General features: G+C 42.2%; 1 protein-coding gene and 1 long non-coding RNA gene across 3 annotated transcripts in view; one reads left to right on the top strand and one right to left on the bottom strand.

Moving 5' to 3' along the window:
• Positions 1 to 18,936, top strand: part of LOC137662948 (E3 SUMO-protein ligase ZNF451-like) — a 64,269-nt gene extending 45,333 nt beyond the window's left edge. For both annotated transcript variants that reach the window (XM_068399745.1, XM_068399715.1), the window contains 4 exons: positions 569 to 699; positions 1,658 to 1,844; positions 15,685 to 15,759; positions 18,096 to 18,936. In XM_068399745.1, coding sequence (XP_068255846.1) covers positions 569 to 699; positions 1,658 to 1,844; positions 15,685 to 15,759; positions 18,096 to 18,148 — 446 coding nt within the window. In that variant the 3' untranslated portion in view covers positions 18,149 to 18,936. The remainder of the gene's footprint in view (positions 1 to 568; positions 700 to 1,657; positions 1,845 to 15,684; positions 15,760 to 18,095) is intronic.
• On the bottom strand, positions 14,058 to 23,804 carry LOC137662972 (uncharacterized). Its single transcript, XR_011048085.1, has 3 exons — positions 23,728 to 23,804; positions 16,212 to 16,370; positions 14,058 to 14,243 (listed from the first exon to the last, which is right to left on the bottom strand). It is a non-coding gene; the product is annotated as an uncharacterized lncRNA (long non-coding RNA).
• Between the last annotated feature and the right edge of the window lie 446 nt (positions 23,805 to 24,250).

Raw genomic sequence — 24,250 nt, 5'->3', positions numbered from 1 at the left:
TGACTGCATCCAAATGTTTGTCAGGACTCTGGCATTGGTTTCAGCTGTTGCTTTAGTTCATGGATCTTCTTTTTAAAGAGTTCTGACATTGGATGTGTCAGGCAGTTATAGAGTGTGTTGGAAATAATCTTGGGCATTACATTAGTACAGGATTCCCTAAGAGAAGCATTTCTGTTACTTGTACTGCGTTCCCAGAGCTCCTCTTCTTCTGCCCATTAACCCTAACTGTGCTTAAAACTGGAAAAAAATACTTGTGTCTAAACGCACATGATTTCTAGAAGATAAGTTTTTCAGGATTAGAAGAAAAATTCATACAAAATTGAAAGGGTTTGTGTAGGATCAGGCTAGCTACTTTTTCCTTTTTTGCTTTCTAACCCAAGAACAAGGGTTCTTTCAAGATTTTGGTTATATGTTCATTTTAGCTTTCATGTTGATCAAAATAAGTTTTGTCTTTAAAGCCAGATTTATCTTTGCTTTTGCCTTCTTGTGTTCTTAGTTCATGGTGGCATTTCTGTTTTGTTTGGTTTGTTTTGGTTTGTTTGTTTGTTTGTTTTTCTCCACTCTTTAGGAGGATACAGCACCTGGAAACCACCAGTGCAGTGCCAAATTTACAATTATCTTAAGAGGATTGGATGTTTCTTTCTTCATCCACGTTGCGGTACCAGAAGAAAAGCAGCAAACTTTGCTCTCTGTGTTCATGTAAGTTAGTGCATGCTTTGTTTATTGTTGTGTTTCTGTACCCAGAGAAGAGTGGCAGATGATATCTGCCATTGATGTTAAGTACCAATTACAGATGAGATTCTTAGATTCTCTTCACGTGACTTGTGCGTCCACTAAAAAGAATGATAAACCTGTCACTGAACTGAGTGGAGGCAGCCTGTTGAGAAGTGATTTATGTTTGTTTCTTTTTCTTTCTGTGGGAAAAAAAAGTTAGCCAAAATAGGACATCAGTCTGTTGTGGAGGGCAAGGGGGCTGGTTAAGGAATAAAGAATAAAACACTACAGTTCTTACAGTTTCTGTTTCAGAGAAGAAGGTAACTCCTGCTTTTCTCTCCAAGTAGCCCAAATCTAGAGCCATCTTTAAGCTGGAGTTGTATGGGTCCCAGTTTCAGAGACCCTGTTGGGCTGACAAAGAGCAGTGTCTCTGTTCAATAGACCTAGGGCTTTGGCTGGGTTGGGAGAGGTGCAAGTGAAGGACAGGAATCTGGGATGCCACGGGGATTCATGTTCTTAATATAGTGCTTCATCAGTTAGAGAAAACTACTTGAGAATGTAATTATCTAATCTAAGCCTGTCTTGCAACAGTGTTTGTATGTTACATTACACTTTAAATTATTCTTAAAATGTTCTGCACAGGTGACTTGTTTTATGTGGAGATGGTTCTGGAATGCTGCTTTTTAGGAATTCATTCCACGTTCCATCTGTACTGTTCTGGTAGCCATTTTCTGTATCTATTGTCATATGTATAGAATAAATGCAGTGTCAAACTGTCAAAATAATACCTTTCACAGTGGTATAATCTGCATCGAACCATAAAAGCAGAAGTAAGTTGCTGTAGAAGACTTTCCTGTGAAGACCTGACTTACAAAAAGCCAGCCAAACCCCACGAGATAAAAACATGATCTCAGTTCAACACTTGTCGTTTGTTTCCGTACAGGCTGGTCGTCTGGATGAGCACCTGCCCAAGCAAATTCCTTTCACTGTACTTTCTGGAGACAAAAGCTTCCTGGAACTGGAAACTGAATTTAAGATGACCCAGCGGTCAGCCCGCGTCCTAAACCCTCACCACATTGAAGGAGACATGTTGTGTGCCTTGCTAAACAGCATTTCAGATACCACAAAAGGTAGAAAGTAAATATTAAACACAATCTTTCCAGTAAACAGACAGTTCTTTCCAATAAAAGAATTGAAACACTTGTGCTGGTAACACAAGCTCTTGCTTGATGTTTCTTGTATTGTACTGGTATTTCAATGAAATATAGATCAGAAAATCAATTTGCTTGGGGCGAGATTTGAAACTAGACTTAATTAAGCATTTTTATTTAACATAACAAACTCTGTCCTCCCTGTATTCTTTGTTACAGCAGGGGACAAACTATTGTTTTGGTCTGAAAACTCCTTTCTAGTTAAAGAGAAGCTGTTTAGAGCACTCTCATGTGCATATTGGTCAATTTGTACTCAAATTTGCTTTGCTTGATTTGTTCTGGGTCTAAAACAAATACATGACCCTGCTAAAGCATCATTATTTCCCAAAATATCTCTGCCTGTTTTAACTCTGATTATCCTCCTCGCCACTTCCACTTGGTATTTGTCTTCATTGCCACATGGCTCTCACATCTGCTTGGAGGAAAAATATCAATGAAAGCTTTTAAGTTCTCTAGAATGCCGTATTCTAATTAATGACACACTACAATGATCACACTGTTTTTATATAGGATAATCAAAGAGGTTTGAGCCAGCTCATTTTCATGCAAAGTATATGGGAGCTGGGATGAGTTTTAATACTTCTCAGTATTTTAAAATATCTTGAAGTAGAGTTTTCCTAGAAGATCTGACATTTCTCTGTAGACACATAATTGCCTTTCTTGGCTTCCTGCTGTGGTTTTGGGGGCTTGCAAATTGAGTGCACGTTACAGAGAGTTGTTTCTGAACTAGCCCTAAACTGTGTTCAGGAAAACACAGTATTAGTCTGGATGCAGTTGTATGAGAGCTATCACATGGTGCTGCTGTTCTACCAAGAAGATTAAGCGGAGTGCTAGCACTGAATGGTGAGTTGGCATCGATCTATTAAAGGGAAAAAGAAAGATAGGATAATTAAATGGTTTCCTGAAAAAAATTATCTGTGGTGAGCTGGAATTGTTTTCTGTGCTCCTGATACAGAAAAGGTGCTTGTAGAGTTTTCTGGCCACCGCAGGCATTTGCTGGTCTAGATTTTTCAGCTGGATTATGGAGATGTGATTCCCAGTCAGAAGCAGCCATACCAGCAAAATTTCTTGGCGTAGTTAATTACAGAACTGTCATTTTCACTAGTGCAGTTCATTTTGCCTAAGGGGGAAGATGACTTTTCTCCACAGCTATCCATAAAGCTACATATTGAATCATTGCATTCCCACTACAAATGTTTTCTTTGTAGAGCGTATTGAAAACCCTATATTGATAGATCTCTTCTAATGTAATTGTAGCTGTATATTAATGTGGGAGGTTGTTTTTGCTTTGGGAGCTTTGCGTATTTTTGGGAGGAAGAGCTGGAAGAGAGCTGTAGCTTGCAAGCAGTCAGTTTAAGTCAATTTAGCTGTAGGGTCTTCCTTTCTTGTACAGTTTGTTGTGTGGCTTAATGATACGAGATGAGGAGAGGAGAATGACTGTTCTGCTACGTAAGGGTATTCTAGCTCCCTGCCTGGGTAGTTTTGCTAGTATAGCTTTATTCACCGGGGTGTACTGGCTCAGAGGTGGTGACTTTGATCTAACCATTTTCTGTGTATAAATTATACTCCAGTGTTTTTTTATATCGGTCTTGCTTTCAGAGGTTTCCTAATTAACCCTTCTTTCAATGTCCTTTAGTATGTTAATATTTAATTTCCTATTATGATGATGGACACTATTGAGAGGCCCCAAACCTTAACTTGCTGGTTGGCTGGTCGTTGTGCATCCCGCTTAAGTTATGCATGTGGTCGTTATGAAAAAAAAACAAAACAAAAAACAAAACAAAAAAAACCCACCAAAAAACAAAACCCCTTTGAGCAGGAAAGTGATGGAATTGTGCATGAGTCCTCTGGCTGTCGGCATTCCCTGACAAACTTGTAAGGAGCAGAATTGTCTTGAGCCATCCTTGTCCCTTTCTCCAGTCAGTGTCAGCAGGGGGAGACCCAGAGAGTGAGAGGTGCCTTTGTCTACTGTTACTGTTTCCTGTATTAAAACAAGACATTAGAGAATTCAGTTTTCATAATAGGCCTATGTTCGCCGCATAGTGAGATGATGTCATTACCAAGAATATATGAAGTTTTTTTAGAAAAGATAAGGCCATCGCAGAATACACACTTTGCTGTGTGGCTCAGCAGCATCAGCAAGCATTTGCAAGTCATAGTGTGGCAAGACCAGTATCGGAGGGCTGAGATGGAAAGTCGTGCAATGCATCATAGGCTGGTACAACCTGTTGTCTTGTTACAGAAATGCAGCTGAATATAAGGAAATATAAACAAGAATTGCTTGCTTTGACTTTCTCAAGCATAGGGCTATTGTTCTGGAGGGAGAAGTAAGTGAGAAACAGTTACCACAGAGAATGGTGTTGAAAAATAAAAGACAGTTGTTGGTATTGGATGAGCTTCAGAATGAAAAAGCTGTTTCCCCGAATCACCTTCACAGAGCTATCATTAGCTTGTGAGCAGCTGGATTGTGTTTGGGCGGTGGCAATCTGACAGTTGCACCTTGTGACCATTTTACCATGTCAGCAGAACTGCTGTGGGAACTGTGGTACATGCATTCATTTTAGAAATAGATAAATAAAAAGTTCCTGCATGTGTTGCAATAGGATGTCAACTGTATGTTACCTTAGGAGACCATTGGTTGTAGTGGATGCATGAATTTCCTTTGAGGTATGAAAAGACTAGGCAAGACATTTATTCTTACTTGTTCTCTTCTGCTGCTAAACCTGAGTTCATAAATACAGAAGGATTTTTTTTCTTCTGTGCCGAAGGCACAACACATGATGGGAGATTGATGCATGTTAATGGAGTGGTTTGAGAAGGGTAGAAGAGAAGAGTTTTCAATGTCTCCCTTTGTAATTCCTTTGCAAAGAAAAGTCTGAGGCACGCAGAAAAACACCATCGTTCCCTTGTCTGTGTTTTGACACTTGATATCTAGTCATGACAGTACTGCTACAGCTTATACTTTTAATGAGTGCTGGACAATGTTGAGGGCAAAGCTAATGGTAGATTAGGGGTCATCATACCCACCCTGACAATGACAGGAATGACACAACTTCTTGGTTGACAAAAGTGGGTTTTGTGTAAGCTGATGGCTTTAGCTTAACTGTATTTCTCACAGTCATAGTCAAATGACATCCTTTATTGACTGAGTTCTTAAGTAAACCAGACTTTTTTTAATAATAAGAGGACCAAATTTTTGGAGTATTTCTTCACCTTTCCTTTAAAAAGCCAGGCTGTCTCATGAGACTGTCAAAATCAATGGCGTAGTGATGTACTACATTATCTGCCAAATAGCCACTCACCTCTTTCACTGACCCATAAGGTTCATTTCCACTGTGTTCAAGTGGAGTTGTCAGCCTGCATCTCCAATCTGCTGCTATTGCCTGAAGTGTTTAAATACTTCTGAATGCAGCTTCTATGAGAGTTTCTATTTGGAAGAGCAGGATTTCAGTTCATTTTGATGAATGCTGCTAAGCTTCCTAGCTCCCACGATCCCAAAGAGCTTTTGGTTTACATACAGCCAACAAAAGTATTTAAGAGGAGTTAATAGTTAATTTACAGACAACATTGAGAACAATTGCTTGCCTTCTCAGTAGTCAAGTTTTTGCGGGTGTTGAGGTCCAGTACGAATACCACATCTGACCCCCGTCTCTGCTTTTTCCAAACCTTAAGTTAACACAGACTGCAAGTGACTAAAGATAGGCCACAGCCTCCAGCCCCCACCATCCAAAGAGACTGAATGTGAAGGGCATGAGCATCTGCAGTGTGATGCACCATGAACAAATGATAGTTACTCTAGTAAGCATCTGTTCCTGTATTTACACTGTTATCACAGTGGCCACAGCCTGGTGCAGTAGGGAGTGATAAGAAAGTCACCCTTGATTTGTAACCTCGTGTTTAGCTACAACAGGAAGTTGTTATTGGCTTTGGTATGTCAGTGGCATCTCTTGTGTGCATCTTTGAATATATGTATATGCCCTAGGGAGAAAGCAATATATTAAGACCTAAGATAAGGAGTCTGAACAAGAATTGTAGCCAAGTGGATGAACTGGGAAGACCTCACCACTCAGATCATACAGAAAAATCCTCAAAGATTAATCTGGTTGTGAATTTTAGAGAGGTATCTAAGATGAAGGTTAAATGAAAGTCTGGGTGGCCATCATGGTATTGGCCATAGTTTCAAAAAAAATGCAATTGGAGGAGGGTGGGGGATTGAGAGCTTTATTTTTTTGTCATGCTACGCTTGAATGAACAGATGAATGAGAGAGGGAGACATATATAGAGTGAAGCTTTAGTTTGCATGGAGGAAGTGTCTTGTGTATTTGTGAACCCTCAGCAGGGAGTAGCTGTACTTGCATTTATAGATGATGTAACCTTAATGAAGAAACGGTGAAAAGAGCAGTGAGTATTGGGAAGTAGTATGTGGGGAGGATCTGCCAGGGACATATTGAAGAAGGAATAAAGGAAAGGGTTCTGGAAGCCAAGGAACAGTATTTTAAAGGCAGCATGATCACACATACTGAACATGATTGCTAACAAAGGTAAGGATGGGTGCTGATCTTAAGTTTTTGGCTAAGTAGTTACTAGGCTCTTGAATGAGGTAACTTTCATGATATCCTTAAGACAAGGTAGCAATAAAACTTCAGACACCAACTGTAAAAGGAAAAGGGTCAGTGGATGGAGAGACAATGAGTTAAGTGTGATATTAATGTCACCATCCATTGGGATGGGAAAGAGACAGATAAGATTGGGAGTTACTGAAAAGACTAAGAGAAGGAGCATTGTAGGAGAGAGAAGTGGAGGTAAGGTGAGAGACTGCGTGATAGTGAAGTAGTCAGGAGGTCCGTTAAGAAGTTGTGCAGCAAGGGAGGAAGACTAAGACCCGGGAAGGGAAACTGAGTCTCTGATGAGACAGAGGAACTGGTAAACCTGATGGAAGTTATTAAGGGGATGCTGGTAACTAGGCAGGTTGCAAGAGAAGAGGGTCAGATATAGGGGGGAATCCTGCTGAGCCATGTGGGCACATGATCCAAATTTAAGCTGTGGTGCTTTGGTGTCAGGACAGTGGGTGGCGCCTGCATTCTGTGACAGTTTACCAGTCTCTTCCCAGAATAGGTTTCTATGAGAGACTCATGAAATGTCAAAAAATCACTGTATCTGCTCCCATCCGTAGGGTTAATCTTTCTGATCTCTGAGCTCTATATTCATCCAGAATTTGCTTTCCTGTTTTTTTGTTCTTCCAGCAGAAATTTGGCAATACGTAAAGACAATTGTGAGCAGTAGGATTTCTTTGAGAGACTAGGTAATGATCAGATTTTCTTAGCTGTTGTTTATTTAACAAAATGTACTAGAGAAGAGGTCATATCTTAAGGTCTTTTGGCTGAGAAACTGGACAATTGTTTTTCCTCTGACCCCAGAGGAGTTAGGAGCTACAGAATGTGCTAAGCATTTTAACAAGAGACAAGACATGCTTGATTTCTCCAAATTAAACTTTCTCATTTACTCTTCATCATCATAAGATGCCAGCAGTACCAGGAGCATATGCTGGTGAAGTGTAGGCTGGATGAACAAGCTGTGAGGTGGATTGAAAACTGGCTGAATGGCCAGACCCAGAACATGGTGATCAGTGGCATGAAGTCCAGCTGGAGCCCAGTAACCAGCATATACCCCAGGGGGTCAATACTGGGTCCGGTCCTGTTTAACATCTTCATTAATGACCTATATGGTGGTGCACAGTGTACCCTCAGCAGGTTTGCTGATGACACAAAACTGGGAGTGGCAGCTGATACACCAGAGGGTTGTGCTGCCATCCAGAGGAACCTTGACAGGGGAGAAATAGGCTGACAGGAACCTCATGAAGTTCAAAAAGGAGGAGTGCAAAGTCCTGCACCTGGAGAGGAAGAATCCCAAGCATCAATTTTTAAACCCTGTGCAGCGCAGTGTAACCACCATTTCGGTGAAGCCACTGAGGTGAAGGGCTCTGGAGCAGAGGAGAGCGACGGGGGACCCTTCCTAAAGCGGCAAGGGAAAGAGCGGCTGCCCCAGACCCTCCCCCCCCGACAAGCGAGCAGCGTTGAGCCCCTGACAGGCGTTGGCTCTGACTCAGCATGGGCGGGGGCAAGAGTGACAGCGGCCGAGCCCTGTGCGGACATAAGCAGCCCCCTAGGGAGCGCGGCCACCAGAGCGGGCAAACAGAGCGTGGCAGTTTGCGTGGCAGTTTGCGCAGGCAGGGCGCTAAAGCTCCGCCAGCTCACGAGGTAAGGTCAACTGGCGCTCATTGCCTGCCCAGCAGGAGGAGACCTAACTATGGTTTCCACTCGGCAGAAAACTGTCACCAGAAGGAATGTGGCAACCCAGATGGAGCTGCCATGTAAACATGAAACGGTGCAGGTCCCCAGCTGCAGGGAGTGCCTGACCCTGCCACTGGTACTGGAGGGCAGCATGTGCGGTGCGAACAGGTGGAAGATCTGCTCAGCCTGGTGGCAGAGCTGAAAGAAGAAGTAGAAAGGTTAAGGAGTATCAGGGAGTGCGAGAGGGAAATAGACTGGTGGAGCCATGCCCTACCACCCCTGAGGGAGATACAGCAGACGGATGCTCCACAAGAAGCAGAGGATCCCATATCCTCGTGCAACCAGGCAAAAGGAGGGGACCTAAGAGACGAGGGGGAATGGAAACGTGTCCCTGCTTGGAGAGGCAGGCGAATCCCCTACCGGCCTCCCTCGCCTTCCCAGGTGCCCATGCACAATAGGTATGAGGCTCTGGAACTTGAGGGCCACGCAACTGAGGACATAGATGAAGGCCCATCCAGGGGGTTGCCTGGGGCAAGTCAGTCTACCCCACGCATTAGGACTACTTCTGAGAAAAGGAAAAGAAGGGTAACGGTCATAGGCAATTCCCTTCTGAGGGGAACAGAGGGCCCGCTATGCCGGCTGGACCCATCCCACAGGGAAGTTTGCTGCCTCCCTGAGGCCCGGGTAAGAGATGTCACCAGGAAACTCCCTGGTCTGGTACGGCCCTCTGACTCCTACCCGCTGTTGGTCTTTCAGGTTGGCAGCGATGAGGTGGCGGAGAGAAGTCCGAGGGCGATCAAAAGGGACTTCGGGGCGCTGAGGCGATTGGTCACAGGGTCAGGAGCAGAGGTAGTGATTGATTCCTCAATCACTTCAGTATTGGGGATGAATACTGAAAGGAACAGGAAAACCCATTTGATTAACACATGGCTCAGGGGCTGGTGCCATTGGTCTGACTTAGGTTTTTTCGATCATGGGGCAGTCTACACGGCACCAGGCCTGCTGGCGACAGATGGAGTTCACCTCTCTCAAAGGGGGAAAAGGATTCTAGCCCATGAGTTAGCAGGGCTGATTGAGAGGGCTTTAAACTACTTTTGAAGGGGGAAGGGGACAAAACCAGGTGCTCTAGAGATGAGCCTAGGGGCGGGAGGCCAGTGTTAGAGATGAGATCGATAACCCAGCTGAAGTGCATCTACAGCAATGCACACAGCATGGGCAACAAAAAGAAAGAGCTGGAAGCCATGGTGCAGCAGAAAAGCTATGACATAGTCACCATCACGGAAACATGGTGGGATGAGTCTCATGACTGGAGTGCTACCATGAATGGCTATAAGCTCTTCAGAAGGGATAGGCAAGGAAGGAGAGGCGGTGGGGTGGCCCTGTATGTTAGGGAGTGCTTCGATTGTATAGAGCTCAGTGATGGGGATGATAACGGCGAGTGCTTATGGGTAAAGATCAGGGAGAAGCTAACAAGGGAGATATCCTGGTGGGAGTCTGTTATAGACCACCCAACCAGGAGGAAGAGGCAGATGAACCATTCTGTAAGCGGCTGGGAGAAGTTTCGTGATCGCTAGCACTTGTCCTTGTGGGCGACTTCAACTTACCAGATGTCTGCTGGGAATACAACAGAGCAGAGAGAAAACAGTCCAGGAGGTTCCTGGAGTGCGCGGAAGATAACTTCCTGATGCAGCTGGTAAGTGAGCCTACCAGGGGAGGTGCCCTGCTAGACCTGCTGTTTACAAACAGAGAAGGACTGGTGGGAGATGTGGAGGTCGGAGGCCATCTTGGGCATAGCGATCACGAAATGATAAAAGTTTTTGCTTCTTGGTGAGGTAAGGAAAAAGGGGTCAGCAAAACCGCTACCTTGGATTTCTGGAGGGTGGACTTTGGCCTGTTCAGGATGCTGGTTGAGAGAGTCCCTTGGGAGACAGTCCTGAAGGGCAAAGGGGTCCAGGAAGACTGGACGTTCTTCAAGGAGGTAATCTTAAAGGCACAGGAGCAGGCTGTCCCAATGTGCTGTAAGACGAGCCAGTGGGGAAGAGGACCGGCCTGGCTGAACAGAGAGCTTTGGCTAGAACTCGGGAATAAGAAGAGAGTTTACCACCTTTGGAAGAAGGGACAGGCAGCTCGGGAAGAGTACAAGGATGCTGTCAGGGCGTGCAGAGAGAAAATTAGAAAGGCGAAAGCCCAGCTAGAACTCACTCTGGCCACTGTCGTATAAGATAACAAAAAATGTTTTTACAAATACATTGACAACAAAAGGAGGACCAAGGAGAATCTCCACCCTTTACTGGATGTGGGGGGAAACATTGTCACCAAGGATGAGGAAAAGGCAGAGATACTTAATGCCGCCTTTGCCTCAGTCTTTAACAGTCAGACCAGTTATCCCTAGGGCACCCAGCCCCCTGAGCTGGATGACAGGAATGGGGAACAGAATAATCCCGCCATCATCCAGGAGGAAGCGGTTGGCGACCTGCTGCTCCACCTAGACATGGACAAGTCTATGGGGCTGGATGGGATCCACCTGAGAAGGGCCGGAAGGAGGATCCCGGGAGCTGCAGGCCTGTCAGTCTGACCTCGGTGCCAGGGAAGGTGATGGAGCAGATCATCCTGAGCGCAATCACATGGCATGTCCAGGACAACCACGGGATCGGGCCCAGGCAGCATGGGTTCATGAAGAGCATGAACCTGCCTGAGCAACCTGATCTCCTTCTATGACCAGGTGACCTGCCTAGTGGATGAGGGAAAGGCTGTGGATGTGGTCTACTTAGACTTCAGTAAAGCCTTTGACACAGTCTCCCACAGTATTCTCCTGGAGAAGCTGGCAGCTCGTGGCTTGGACAAGAGTACTGTTCGCTGGGTAAAAAACTGGCTGGACAGCCAAGCCCAGAGAGTAGTAGTGAATGAAGTTAAATCCAGTTGGCGGCCAGTGACCAGTGGTGTCCCCCAGGGCTCAGTCTTGGGGCCAGTACTGTTTAATATCTTTATTGATGATCTGGACGAGGGGATTGAGTGCACCCTCAGTAAGTTTGCAGATGACACCAAGGTGGGTGGGAGTGTTGATCTGCCTGAGAGTAGGAAGGCTCTACAGAGAGATCTGGACAGGCTGGATCGATGGGCTGAAGCTAACTATATGAAGTTCAACAAGGCCAAGTGCCGGGTCCTGCACTTTGGTCACAACAACCCCATGCAATGCTACAAGCTTGGGGCAGAGTGGCTGGAAAGCTGCCTGGCAGAAAAAGACCTGGGGGAGTTGGTCCATAGCCGGCTGAACATGAGCCAGCAGTGTGCCCAGGTGGCCTAGAAGGTCAACGGCATCCTGGCCTGTATCAGAAATAGCATGGCCAGGAGGATGAGGGAAGTGATTGTTCCCCTCTACTCAGCACTGGTGAGGCTGCACTTTGAATACTGTGTTCAGTTCTGCGCTCCTCACTACAAGAAGGACATTGAGCTGCTGGAGCATGTCCAAAGAAGGGCAACAAAGCTGGTGAAGGGTCTGGAACACGTGTCTTATGAGGAGCAGCTGAGGGAACTGGGGTTGTTTAGCCCGGAGAAAAGGAGGATGAGGGGAGACCTTATCGCCCTCTACAACTACCTGATAGGAGGTTGTGGTGACGTGGGGGTTGGTCTATTCTCCCAGGTAACCAGCGACAGGAAAAGAGGAAATGGCCTCAAGTTATGCCAGGGGAGGTTCAGGCTGGATCTTAGGAAGAATTTCTTCACTGAAAGACTCATTAGGCATTGGAGCAGGCTGCCCAGGGAGGTGGTGGGGTCACCATCCCTGGAGGTGTCCAAAAAATGTCTAGGTGTGATGCTTCAGGACATGGTTTAGCGGGCATGGTGGCATTGGGTCGATGGTTGGACTTGATGATCTTTTAGGTCTTTTCCAACCTTAACAATTCTGTGATTCTATGATAATATATACTGAGCAGGGGGTCAAACAGCTGGAAAACAGCTTTGCAGAAAAGGACCTGGGGGTCCTGGTGCACACCAAGTTGACCATGAGCCAGCAATATGCTCTCATGGCTAGGAAGGCCAATGGTACCCTGGACTACCTTAGGAGTACTGTTGCCGTCAGGTTGAGGGAGGTGGTCCTTTCCCTTTTCTCAGCGCTGCTAAGGCTGTAACTGTCAAGTTCTGAGCTCCCCAGAATACTCAGAAGCTGTCTGGACATAGTCTTGAGCAGCTGGCTCTAGGTGATTCTGCTTGAGCAGGGGGGCTGGACAAGATGACCTCCAGCAGTCCCTTCCAACCTCAGCCATTCAGTGATATTTGCATGGAGTATATTGTTAACTGGAATCCAAGATCTCCTTGAGAGCAGAGTTCAGTCACAGGGTACAGACACAGTATGAGGAACATAAGATCGAGCACAAGATCAAGCACAATGACCTGTCCCACGTGGAAAAGCAGGCTGGTCTCTTCTGACTTGAAAATGCAGGTGTTCAGTCAGTTGGCCTTTTCTTCTCTTCAGTTGGCAAATGATGAGTTCCACACTAATAGTTCTTGCTGTCTAGCCCCTAAAGGAAGCTGAATTCCTGCCCCCCACCCCCTTATTTGTGGGAGCATTTCTGCCTAGGATTTTTGCCTGCAGATGGCTTTTCTGCTGACTGTTCCAGCCTAATTCCTGATTCCCATAAAGCCATATCAGAACATCCTAAAATCCTCATCTTTGCTCTGTGTAGGTTTCGGGAGGGTGAGGGCAGGGGGGAACACTGAGGACAAGCGTAACCATGTTCTTGGTTTTGGATAAGGAAAGTCTCAGTATAATTTCAGATACTGACAAGCCTTTGCATGAAAAGCTCCTAAATAAGATTTGGCTCTTCGTTAGCCTCTTAACAGGTTAACTTGCACCAACTCAAAGATTTCAGAGAATCCAGCAACTGCATTCATGGGAAGTTGAATGTACATTAATACAGTTAGAGGGGAGAGAAGTCTTGCAAATAATGACCAGTGAAGGCAGAGTGTAGCTCGTGAGCCTTCACCAGATGAGTGAAGGCAGAGTGTAGCTCGTGAGACTTATAACATGCTTCATAAGTGCATTTGACTCTGAGCTGATTTTTTTTTTCCCCCTCAAACTAACAGAAGATCATCAGTACTAATTGTTTTCAAGTTTTACAGTTTCTGGCAGTGGAATGGTGTTTCTTCAACTTCGCTTTAAGCAAACCTGTTCCCTGTGATGTTGTAACTATCAAGTGGTATTTAGTTATTGTGTATCAGGTGCAGTGATAAATCATGGGGCAGGCAGCTTGTTCTAAAATGTTTAAACGCTTTGCATGCCAGTTTGCATATACCGCTGTTCCAGTATGAATGTGTACCCCATGTTATTACAGTGGTGTAATTAAGGTGGTGTGATTAACAAAACATTTCAGCAAGATGAGGCCTGCATTAATACAAAAGATGAATCCTAAACTTTTTCTTAATGACCTAAAATAATAATTCTATGTACAAATCCTGTTTTAGCATTCATAACTGTCCTAGTTGACAGTAAAGTCAACTTAGCTGCTGATCTGCTGCATTCTGAAAGATGAGTGTCAAGTTAGCCTGGTGCCTGGGTCGAGGCAGCCAGGAGTAAGCAGGAAAGTGGTGTCCTCTAACGGTGTCAGTGGGTTGCCGTCATGGCTTCTTCTGTGGGGAAGGCTAACTGACTCTATAACCAGTTCCAGGAAAGTTGACTTCTTTAGATCATATCTGAAAGAAACTGCTGAATTTCTGAATACTCCGATCCTCTGCTGTTTAACCATCTATGCAAGATGCCAATCACAAGAATATTGCCTTGCCCGTTTGCCAGCATCTTCTGTCAAGTTGCTTAAAAAAACCCCACAAACCTCCAGGAAAGTGCTCTTAATGCATTTTTATTTGAAACGGAAGCAAACCAGAGACTCCCTGGTACTATGTCTTATTACTTCTCTCAAGATGTCAATTCTTCCATTATACTTATGATAACAAATTAGTTAGGGAGTGATTGCTTCAACTGTTACACCTCTAACAGGTACAGAACTTCTTAGAGCAGTCTGAGATGTCTTCTGGGCTGGAAGATTAAAAGGATGATTAATAAGGGAGAAGCCACTTGTGCAAAGCCTTTTCTTTGCACTTTTTCCTCCCTTCCATAAGTGATTGTAATGACATTTGTTTGGGTTGCGTGGATTTTTCTTTCTTTTGCTTTGTTTGCTTTGGAAGATGTAAAAAATAGTATCTCTCTGCCCAGAGTAGTAGGCAGCTCCAAAAAGGATTCACAATCAGTCTGCCAAGTGACTGAAGAAAGACCATTTTAACTGCAATGTATATCCAACTATTTCTGGCATCTTTGTGGGCTCCTGATCTCTGTTTGATACCAGCTGTTGGAGTTTGTATTCCTGGAATTAAGAAAGTGAGCAACGTTGCTGTTCAAACAAGGTATAGGTGTCAGAGGTTTGAAAACAAATTTTAGAAAGTGTACCTGTCTCTTTGAATACCTAACTTGGGTCATTTAAAATGCCAGAAGTCACACAGTCAGTAAATCAGGTGTCCATATCAGAATGTTCTTTGCCAGTAAACATAATCGGAAGTACATTCGTTTACTGACAAATGCGATGACTTTAAGGGAAGTGCTTCTGTTGATATGACTGTAGGAGACCTAGTTGATTGCAGATACTAGAAGGCCTCACTACAGAGACCATCTCCCAAAATAGCAATAGCCTGTAGCAGGAGGATGAATACATGATGTGACTCATCGACTTGTTTATTTTTTAACCTGTAGTTTACTGAGACTGTTTAAAACAAATGAAAAAAAAAAAAAGCCTTAGGTACATTAGTCCCTACTAGACACTTCAAAATAGAGCTGTCATCCTGGAGCTGAAAACCAGCCTCATGAAGAGTGTTATTTAGAAAGGGAAAGGTGATGGAGTTTTGGGTGGGCTTGGCTAGGATGAGTTAGCAGATTAAACTAAGCATGTTGACTTTTTCCTTCTGTGAGACTTGAACATCTGCTGAATTGCCCTGCTCGATTGAGTTGTTGCACTCCATTGTTCAAAGGGAGCATTTAGGCAACAAAATACAGCTAAGGTCATGTGTAGGCAAGACACGCTATAGCACTTCCTCCCATTAATAAATTCTTGATAGATTTTGTAGGAAGTGAGTAATATCTTTTTTTTTTTAATAACTATTACAAAAAAGCAAATGCAGTAGACACTAACAGCAGCATCTGCACCTATTGTTTCTTGTTACCACTTTAAGATAATATAAAATTGAAGCAGTCTGCCTCCAGATTTTGGGGAGAAAGGAAAGGAGGTAGCTGAAAAATAACTCTCCCTTGAGTTAGTGTCTTAAACTACCACTATAATGTATTTTTATCTTGATTTTCAGGTTATAACAACTGTATTTCTTCAAATCCAACCTACAATGTTGTTACAGTAAGAGAAATGCAAGAGGGGACTGTTAACTTTTTTTTATTAGAAGCAATGTGTAATTTATGTTTCTTTTGTGCATTTAAGGTTCAGATAGTGAAGAGGGTGAAGATCTCAAACTAACAGTGAAGAGGAGCTTAGAAGAAACAAAGAAACAGGAAGGTCTGTTAATTTTTACTTACCTGTGTTCAGGAGTGCTATTAATTATGGAAGATACAGAAACTAGACTTACAGTCAGTTGCATGGCAAGCGACCTCTTGGGAATAATCTCTAAAATATGCTGGGGAATCTTGAGTAGTTAAGAACATTGTGCTAAGTTATAAAGAAAAAATAATTTCCTAACCTGAAAAGTATGCCAGCAGACTCAAATCTGCTTTGTTGGTGCACCACAGGGTATTGTGCAATTAAAGGCTTGACTGAGCTCATGTTGTAGCAGTTTAATATGACTGTGTTGACTGAGAGTAGAACTACTGACTAAATAGTTGAACTTCTGAATAAATAGTTCAAAACTGGGTATTATATCTTGACAAAGCACTCTGGTCTCCTAAAAGAGCTGTAGATTTATGCACAAGTTTGAATCAGCAGTACAGCTGTCTGCTCACATCGTATCTTACCTTATTTGAAATTGGTTTCATCATTGCGCTGTTGTGCTTCGTGGTGGTGGTAATACAACGTAGTCATTAATTGCTGGTGACAGACTACAGTGCACTTGGAACATAATTTATTGTTTAAAGGCTTGACTCTGCCCTTCCACCTGATGGAAATAAAATGAACTAAAAAAAAAAAAAATCAATAAATATCTTGTACAAGGTCAGTGATAAAACTGATAACTGAATCTTATATTCCCAGAATTTACTCATTTATAAATTTACCAACTGTTACTAAATATTGTTATTAAATGTCCAGCATATTAATCTCCAGTACTGCAGGTTTGCAGTGCTCAGGTCCCCCTAGCACTGGCTATTGCCATCAGGGATAGCCGTGGTATTTGGTGCGTGCAGGAGGTTCCCAGTTCTGATGCTGCAGTGCTTAAGTCATCTGACCTTATGGAGCAGCCTGGCTTCAGCTGTGTTCGCTGGCTGCCTGCATGGTTACTGGCAGCCCTGGCGTGGGGCAAGAGGGAGGGAGGAGGCAAGATCAACCCCAGAAGGGGGTAAAAAGGAAAAAGCACTAGCAACTGCTGGAAGAGGAGAAAGCAAAAAGCAAGTGTAGGAGGCAGAAAAACCTGCTTCAGGAGCTCCAGGGAATAGAGGACAATCCAGGTATCACTGTGGAGCAAACTGCATGCCATTAGCAGCAGAGTCACAGTTTGGACCTTATTTGATTCTTGCACATGCTTAGTAGCTAACTGACAACACATTTTAATGCAAGCAGTTGTCTGCAAGTGGCTTTCTGCTTTATTTTGGTTTCAAAATGTTTTTGTTTCTGTGACCACGTAATGTTTTCCTTTCAGAAACTAACTTATCTCTTTATCAGTAGTATCGGATGTTGCAAGAAAGTTCAGGTGAATGAATATGGCTCTGCTGACATAAGAGTGCATTCATTAATGCTTTTTCTGTTCCAAAACTAGGCCTTGCATAAAACAGCGCAACAATAATTACAGTTTTAAAATCTGTTATGTTAACATATATAATTATTCTGTTTCCTTTGTCATAAGGACAGCTTTTCTTATAGGATGTGCTTGAGTCCTCCTAAAGCAGATGACGAATAATTCAAGAATGACAGTGTGTCTGAAAGCTGCTTTAATTTTTCCAACTATACCATTAGTATTAATATTTACTGTACATATAAACCTTGTCTTACTTATGATATCTAATTCACTAACACCAGAACAAGTGCCTTAACAACCTCAATGTAATGCAGAAACGGGGTTTCTATTCTGAGTATTATAAAAGGTGTTTAAGAGAGGTTGTTACCAAGTCAGATGAGTGCAATGCAGGCTTCTTGCCCACCATAAAAATGTTCCAGCCCTGATCTAGAGTGTTCTTACTGTTGATACGACTTTTTCTCTACTTCTATCTGGCCTTCCTAGTAAGAGTGACAACAGTAGTGCCAAGTTAGAATGTAGTTATGGGAATATCTATTGATAAGGAACTGGAATGAAAATACTGAAACCTCTCTGCTTGTTTTATGTGGCTGTCTTTTTTGGTTTAATACTTTATTTCTTTTTCTTGGTACATACAGATGGGTTCTAATCTTCCTATTATTTTGACCAGTAAATATGTAGTTACGTTACACTCTTTAGTCATTGGGCTGTCCCTAGTTAATACAGTGGAAGGCTGTAGAGGTTGTTCCTATGTTTTGAAGTGTTGAAAAGATAACATAAGACAGCAGGAGGGAAAATATTTTCGTTCTGTTTCTCTGCCATTTTTGCAGTCTATTGACATTGCCCACAGAAGTAACTTGTTGCTTTATGTAGTAATATTAATGTAGCTGTATTTATGACTAGTTATCAACAATGGTTTGCGATTATAATCAGGTTTTTTGTATTTATACAGAGCAAGATGCAGAATTGGAAGAAGCTATCAAGAGAAGCCTTGAGGAAATGTAAATGATGATCCTTCAGTACACTAACACCATGTCGTCAGAGCTGCTCACAAAAATGGAAGCTGCTTCATCTATTTACAAAGGTTCAGAAATACCACTTCAAAAACACATCTGTATCTTGAATTGTTAGATTTATAATCTGATGTCCTCTGTCATGCTGATGAACAGCTGGAGTTTATGGATATCTGCTGCAATATATTGTGTATGATAAAAGTAAATTTTTAAGCCTTTGCGTGTTCTGTTTCTAATGGGTAATGACTAAGTCTCTCTGGTCTAGCTGTGTAAGTTGTTCCCTAATTAGTAGGCTGGTCTTACTAGGTATTTGGGGGTTTTTAGTTGTTAATTTTTTTTTTTAAATGGTTCTTGTATTTAATTTTTCTGTCACAAAATGTCATTGTCTTTCTTTACTTTTTCACGTGGTCTTTGCAACAGTTAAAAATAGTAAACTCCAATAATCTCAGATTTGCCTAGCTAATCTTGTTAAAAGGAGAAGCTTAGATCCCAGGTTTGTAAACTGAACATATGGCCTAACTCTTGCCTGTGGCCAGTCTCACCTCATAGACCATAATTTTGTCTATATCCTGTTTGTTATAAATGTCAGAATCAGGACCACAGGCTGTACAGTTCCTTAGCTTTATTTTTATAAATGTGTATGTTTTTTCAATAGTAGCATGGTAGAGTGTTGGATTTGATGGCTTAAAGTTTGACGGGTTCGGTTCCTCTCCCTGATCTGAGGCTGGAAAGACTTTAAGCGAACAGAAGCTAAATAAACTTTCTAGTTCCTGTTTGGAATAGGTGTGAGAGAATTTAAGCTGTATTATTCCTGTATACTATTGTCTCTGCTTCCTTCTGTTCATGAAGAGGTGGCCTTGGATAAATGAATGTAAATGTGTTTACTTATTTTTGTACTGTCCTTATTTTAAGGTGAAAATTATTTGTGTGTTTAAAATTGTTATCTATCCTACCTTTCTTAGTTCCTTCGTTTACAAATACCTATGCAAGCTGTCCAGCTTTACCAGCCTATTATACTTCAGTTAATGATTGCTGTCAATCAGTAAGAAATGTCATTGTAATAAAATGCCAGCTTGATTTTTTAATTATTATTTATTAGCCTGTGAGTTTGCTTCTAACTGCTACATACAGCTCTATAACTATACTAAATACTCCACAGTAAATACCAAGATTTTCAGCATAGCAAACTATTCTGAGCTCAGATCTATGTATTCAGTACAGCTTTCAGATCTTTTTCGGCTTTTTTGGTCTTTTAAACACATTCTATTTTGCTGGAAAAGCAATACTTTTTATCTACTGTTTATTTACATTTTCATTTCCTTCTGATTTTGCTACATCTTTACATTATTCAAACAGTGCTGGCAATTCCATCTAAGTACAGGGTTCAGTTGCCCTGAAGATTAGTACAAAAACTTTCCCGAAGTCAGTAAATCAACCAGCAGCATCTAGAGCCGGAGATTCGGATGTTTCTGCATATGATCTAAATTCATCTTCCTCAGCCCAAAATCTCGACACCATTATATTATACATTTTTGATGTAGTGATATGCAACATGCTCTTTGGTCACCTTTCTTTTTCCCCTTGCCTCTACCACAGAGTGAACTGAAGCTGAAATTAGTGTTAACCCTAATCAACGTTCTGTGCATTAAAATCTTTTCTTCTAGGGGGGCTGATGCTTATTACTCAACTTGTCTAGTCTGTCAGAGGGTACAATGCAAACCAGTGCAACTCATGAGCTGCTAACTCATCATCTTCATATCACAGTGAAAACAATGACTGAGCAGCAACCCAATTCCACTCTGCATCTCATCTCTTATTATTTACGGTGGCTGTTCGCCCTTGAGCTAGCCTAACTTGCCAAAAGGTAATGCGAGCAATCGAAGTTTTCAGGAAAGATGTAACTGGGGACCAATGCACAACCTTATCTAAGACAAATTAACAAGTTAGTCAGAACCTAAAATTAGGTATCCAGACCAAAGTTAATGTAAAGAAAATCTGTATATCCTATAGCTGAATTAGACAAATATGTTACAATGTACTATACTTGTTGCAATATACCAGCTGCAAAGCAATGACACCAAACAAGTAAAAATAGTAACTAGAAAACACACATAAAATAGTTATCACGCATCTAAAATAAGAAAAAGAAATGTCAGCAATCAAGCCAGGCACATACACCTCACAAATCAAGATACACTAAGCACATACAAAACCAACAACCATGGCATAGGGAACAAACTCTTGTATTAACATACAAGCAGTATTAAAAAAAAAAAACAAAACCAAAACCAAAACCCATCCAACCATGAGACAATTCCTTCTAGATCCTTTTTCAGCTATGCCTACTGACAACACGTTTGTAGCATACACACTTGTCTGGCCACCTTTCTTTAAGAGTGGATCAGTCATAAAACAGAGCACTTATCCGTCCAAAAGTGTAACTTCATCACGTAGAAAAAAATAAGAGTGTGACATTTGCTCAGTTGTTCTCATCTGTGGTCCTGATGCACTGCATGTGCACAGTGAGACAGCACACTGATTCCCCAAAGATACCAACCATTGCAGACCACAAAGCACTGACTCACACCATTTCTGCAGTTTAATACGTCTATTCCAGATCTCACTAAAAATAAATCCATCCAAAACTGTCAGCATGTACTCATCTCTACACCGTTGAAAACACTGTTTATGTGGCACTCAGCCACATCATAAAACCACATCAAAAGTTGGAGCATCCCACTAATGAGAGTGTGAGGTGATGATCACAGCCCTGCAGAGAGCAAGAGCAGCTGCGCTTCAGGGGTGCCCATGCTCCCTACCATTCACTGGAATCCAAGGCACGTTCCCATGTCACTTTGGAAAGGTCACAGCCCCTCAGGCTTGGTGGCTGAAAACATTTATGGGCTACTAAGGGATTTCCAACAGGCTGTCAAAACTTTGTTGATGACAGTCATTTTCATGTCTCATCCTGTGTCTCTGTGTAAGAGTGACTGTCAGTTCCTGAGTACCAGTGACAGGCTGGCTGATTATTTTTTTTTGCAGTTTCCAAATATTATTAAAGTTAGTCTTTTTTTTTTTTTCAATCTACAAATGCCATTTTGAGATTTCAAAAAATTTTTTTTTTGCTCTAAAGAAAGAGAAAAATCCTTTTTCCACAAACTAATCAATTGAATATTTGGAATATATATGGCCACTCCATTTTAAAAATCACAATTTAATGCTACACATCCGCAGCATACGTTTGTGTGTCCACAGCATGTTTGTGTGTACACAAGCACACAAGTAAGTGCTCTCTGAAGAAGCCTTAAATCACAGTTATTCTGCTTTAAGGGGATAAGCTATTTTTATGAAAAATAAAAAATTTCCATTTTCCTCAATTTTGAGAAAACAAAAATAATTTCTTCCATACAAAAAAGGCTTCAAAAATCCTCTTCCATACAAATCATTGATATTTTTAGAAGTAATAAGATTTGCCCAAGGGAATTATATTTTTCACATTTCCCAAACTCTTACTTGGAACAAACAAATGAGGAATACAACACTCCATCAACACAACCAAGCAAAATTACTTTTGCATTTTTCACAGTCAGCTCTGCCAAAGGCTACAGGACAGACCACAGCAGCATACAACTGGCAACCATTTCACATTCTCCCAAATTTTTACTACATGACAATTCTGCAAACACGGATCATATGTAAGGCTTCAACTTTTAACTCTGCTGCAGATTGTTAATTATTCCCTTTTCTCCTCCGAACTAGCAGGCATGTTTCCACTGCGCTTAAGCTTACTCCAGTGTGGACTTGACAAATTTCAACGTTCAAGTAACTTTTCTATTACTAACAATATCAAAATCTTGTACAAAAAAATATGTACAAGTATTAGTGCATACTCCTTGCCATTAAATCTGAGAAGAAAGCGAGCACCTTTGGTGTAATCTACGCGTCATGATCTTACGCCAGTTTCTCAGTCAAGTACCCAACTTGTTCTCACTGCTCATATATAACTTTCTTGATTATTTAAGCATTGGTTGGAACATGTAGTAATAGCATCAAATCTTAAATTTACACCATTTTTTTTTGTTTCAGCCCTTCCTGAAACATCATTTCTCCGAGTTTGCTTATCCTTTGTACTGGAATAGTCCCTTAAAAAACACCCATTTTAAACACAAACTGAATTCATAATTGCAAAAAACAACTTATAAAGAGGTCAAAGCATCAGAAGCTTCTTATTCAAGCAGATGGAACACTTCATCAAACAAACAGAAATCAAACTAAATAAAACTTTTATTTACTTGGAATTTTTCCCCATAGCTTCGTAGTCCGAACAAAACTTTCTGGCTCTAAATCTGCACATACAATTTTTCCAATCTTACCATCATGAATTCTCCTAAAAATAGGACATCAGAATTTAGATTGCTTAATTAATATGAGTAGAAGCCCACATTCAATAATGATACTTACTAAAGCTTAGTAATTCAAAAAACCTAAACTTTTAATAATCTTTTCAGGATGGCTTTCAGACTACATCTATCCTAGCAAACTGAACACTAGCCTGGTGTTCCTCGGCACTGGAATTAAATCCCCAATACTGATAAGTTTTAGACAGAGCCATCTCTAGCTTGCTTTCAGCTCGTGCTGGTTGTCCGTCTCCCAGACAACTCTCAGGCACAGTTTGTGGTGAGCATGGGTCATGCACCATTCCCAATGGAGTTTGCCTGTGGCCCAATCTGGAGAAAAAGAGAATTTCAGAGTACAGAAGCAGGCTCCTCCATGGCAGTGGGCATCAGTATCACAGCATGGTCCTGATCACAATTTACTAGCATTGATGTAACCACACGACGAGTAACTTTAACTTTTTAATCCAGGTTTCAAAGTACTGCAACGACTGCCCTAAACTCCCTACCTCTAATCCTTGCAAACATCAATCACGTTGTCTGCTTGCATTCTGGAAAAATAAACGCTGCCTTCCCGAGACACGGCGAGTACAGTCAGGGCAGGCAATGAGGAGACACGGAGTGTATCAGATAGATCATGATTACTCTAAGGCAAACGTCTGATGTGGCTAGAAGCACAGTGCTCACTGAAAGAAGAGTTCATTACATCCCATTTCACCACTGAGCATAAGCAGACACACAAGGCAGCTAATACAGATTAGCTCACGCACTGTAAGCTCTCGTTTTATCTCAGTCTAGAGCAACTCGCCCGTTTTGCAACACCATAGCAATTACAGTTCCTTCAGATGAAGGCAGGAGCTGCATGAACCTGTGGTGCTTGTGAGGCTCGGTAGTTCTGAACAGCAGAAATGATCACATGCCCTGTGTCTCACTGGATTACAGTGTGCAAGGATGGTCACACCCTGTTGCCAGTAAGTCAGCATGACTCCCACTGCACATGACTGGCCAACACCATTCCCTCCAAGATAGACATGGAAGAGCCATTTCAGCTGCCTTGGTCAAGTACCACCTGAAACACTGCTCTCCTGAACTGAACACCCAACCCATCAGCTAAGTCCAAAGCATACTGCTTGTATTGCTCGCCTGTTTACACCACACTGCTGCTGTACTAACTCACCTATCCTTGAGGTGGGTAGAGGATGCAGCAACTGGTCTGGAGTGAGCCCTGATGTTCATCTGGAGGGAAAGGTTACCAGACAGCTGGTATCTTGGCAAGATTAACTAGGTTATGCACTTTAATACCATCTGTGAAGACACAGCTGTGCCTTCTTAACTTCCACATACCACAACAGAGGAGGCAACAGCCAGTAAAAGAAATCAAAATCTTGGGAACATTAAACCTGTTTCTATTTCTGCTATACTAAATGTGGTTCTAAAAAGAAGGGAAGTAAGTTTCAGATGAAAATCCAACAGCCATAGGGGAATTTCACGGTCCTGGTGAAATGCTGTTGCTTGGAGATTCAGGTAGAAATTTGTTGCTGAAATAACAGCCACCAAAAATAGCTCAAGTGATATTTGACTTGGCATAAGGTCACGAAGGCAACATTCAGGGACATGTGAGTGGATATTCATAAATTTCAAAATCACTGGATCCCCAGCTGACCTTGCAACAACAGACTCTTTGACAGTTACGAGAAGCT

Source organism: Nyctibius grandis, chromosome 1, assembly GCF_013368605.1.
Source record: "Nyctibius grandis isolate bNycGra1 chromosome 1, bNycGra1.pri, whole genome shotgun sequence".
Taxonomy (NCBI): Eukaryota; Metazoa; Chordata; class Aves; order Nyctibiiformes; family Nyctibiidae; genus Nyctibius; species Nyctibius grandis.
This window is presented reverse-complemented; position numbering and strand designations above follow the sequence as displayed.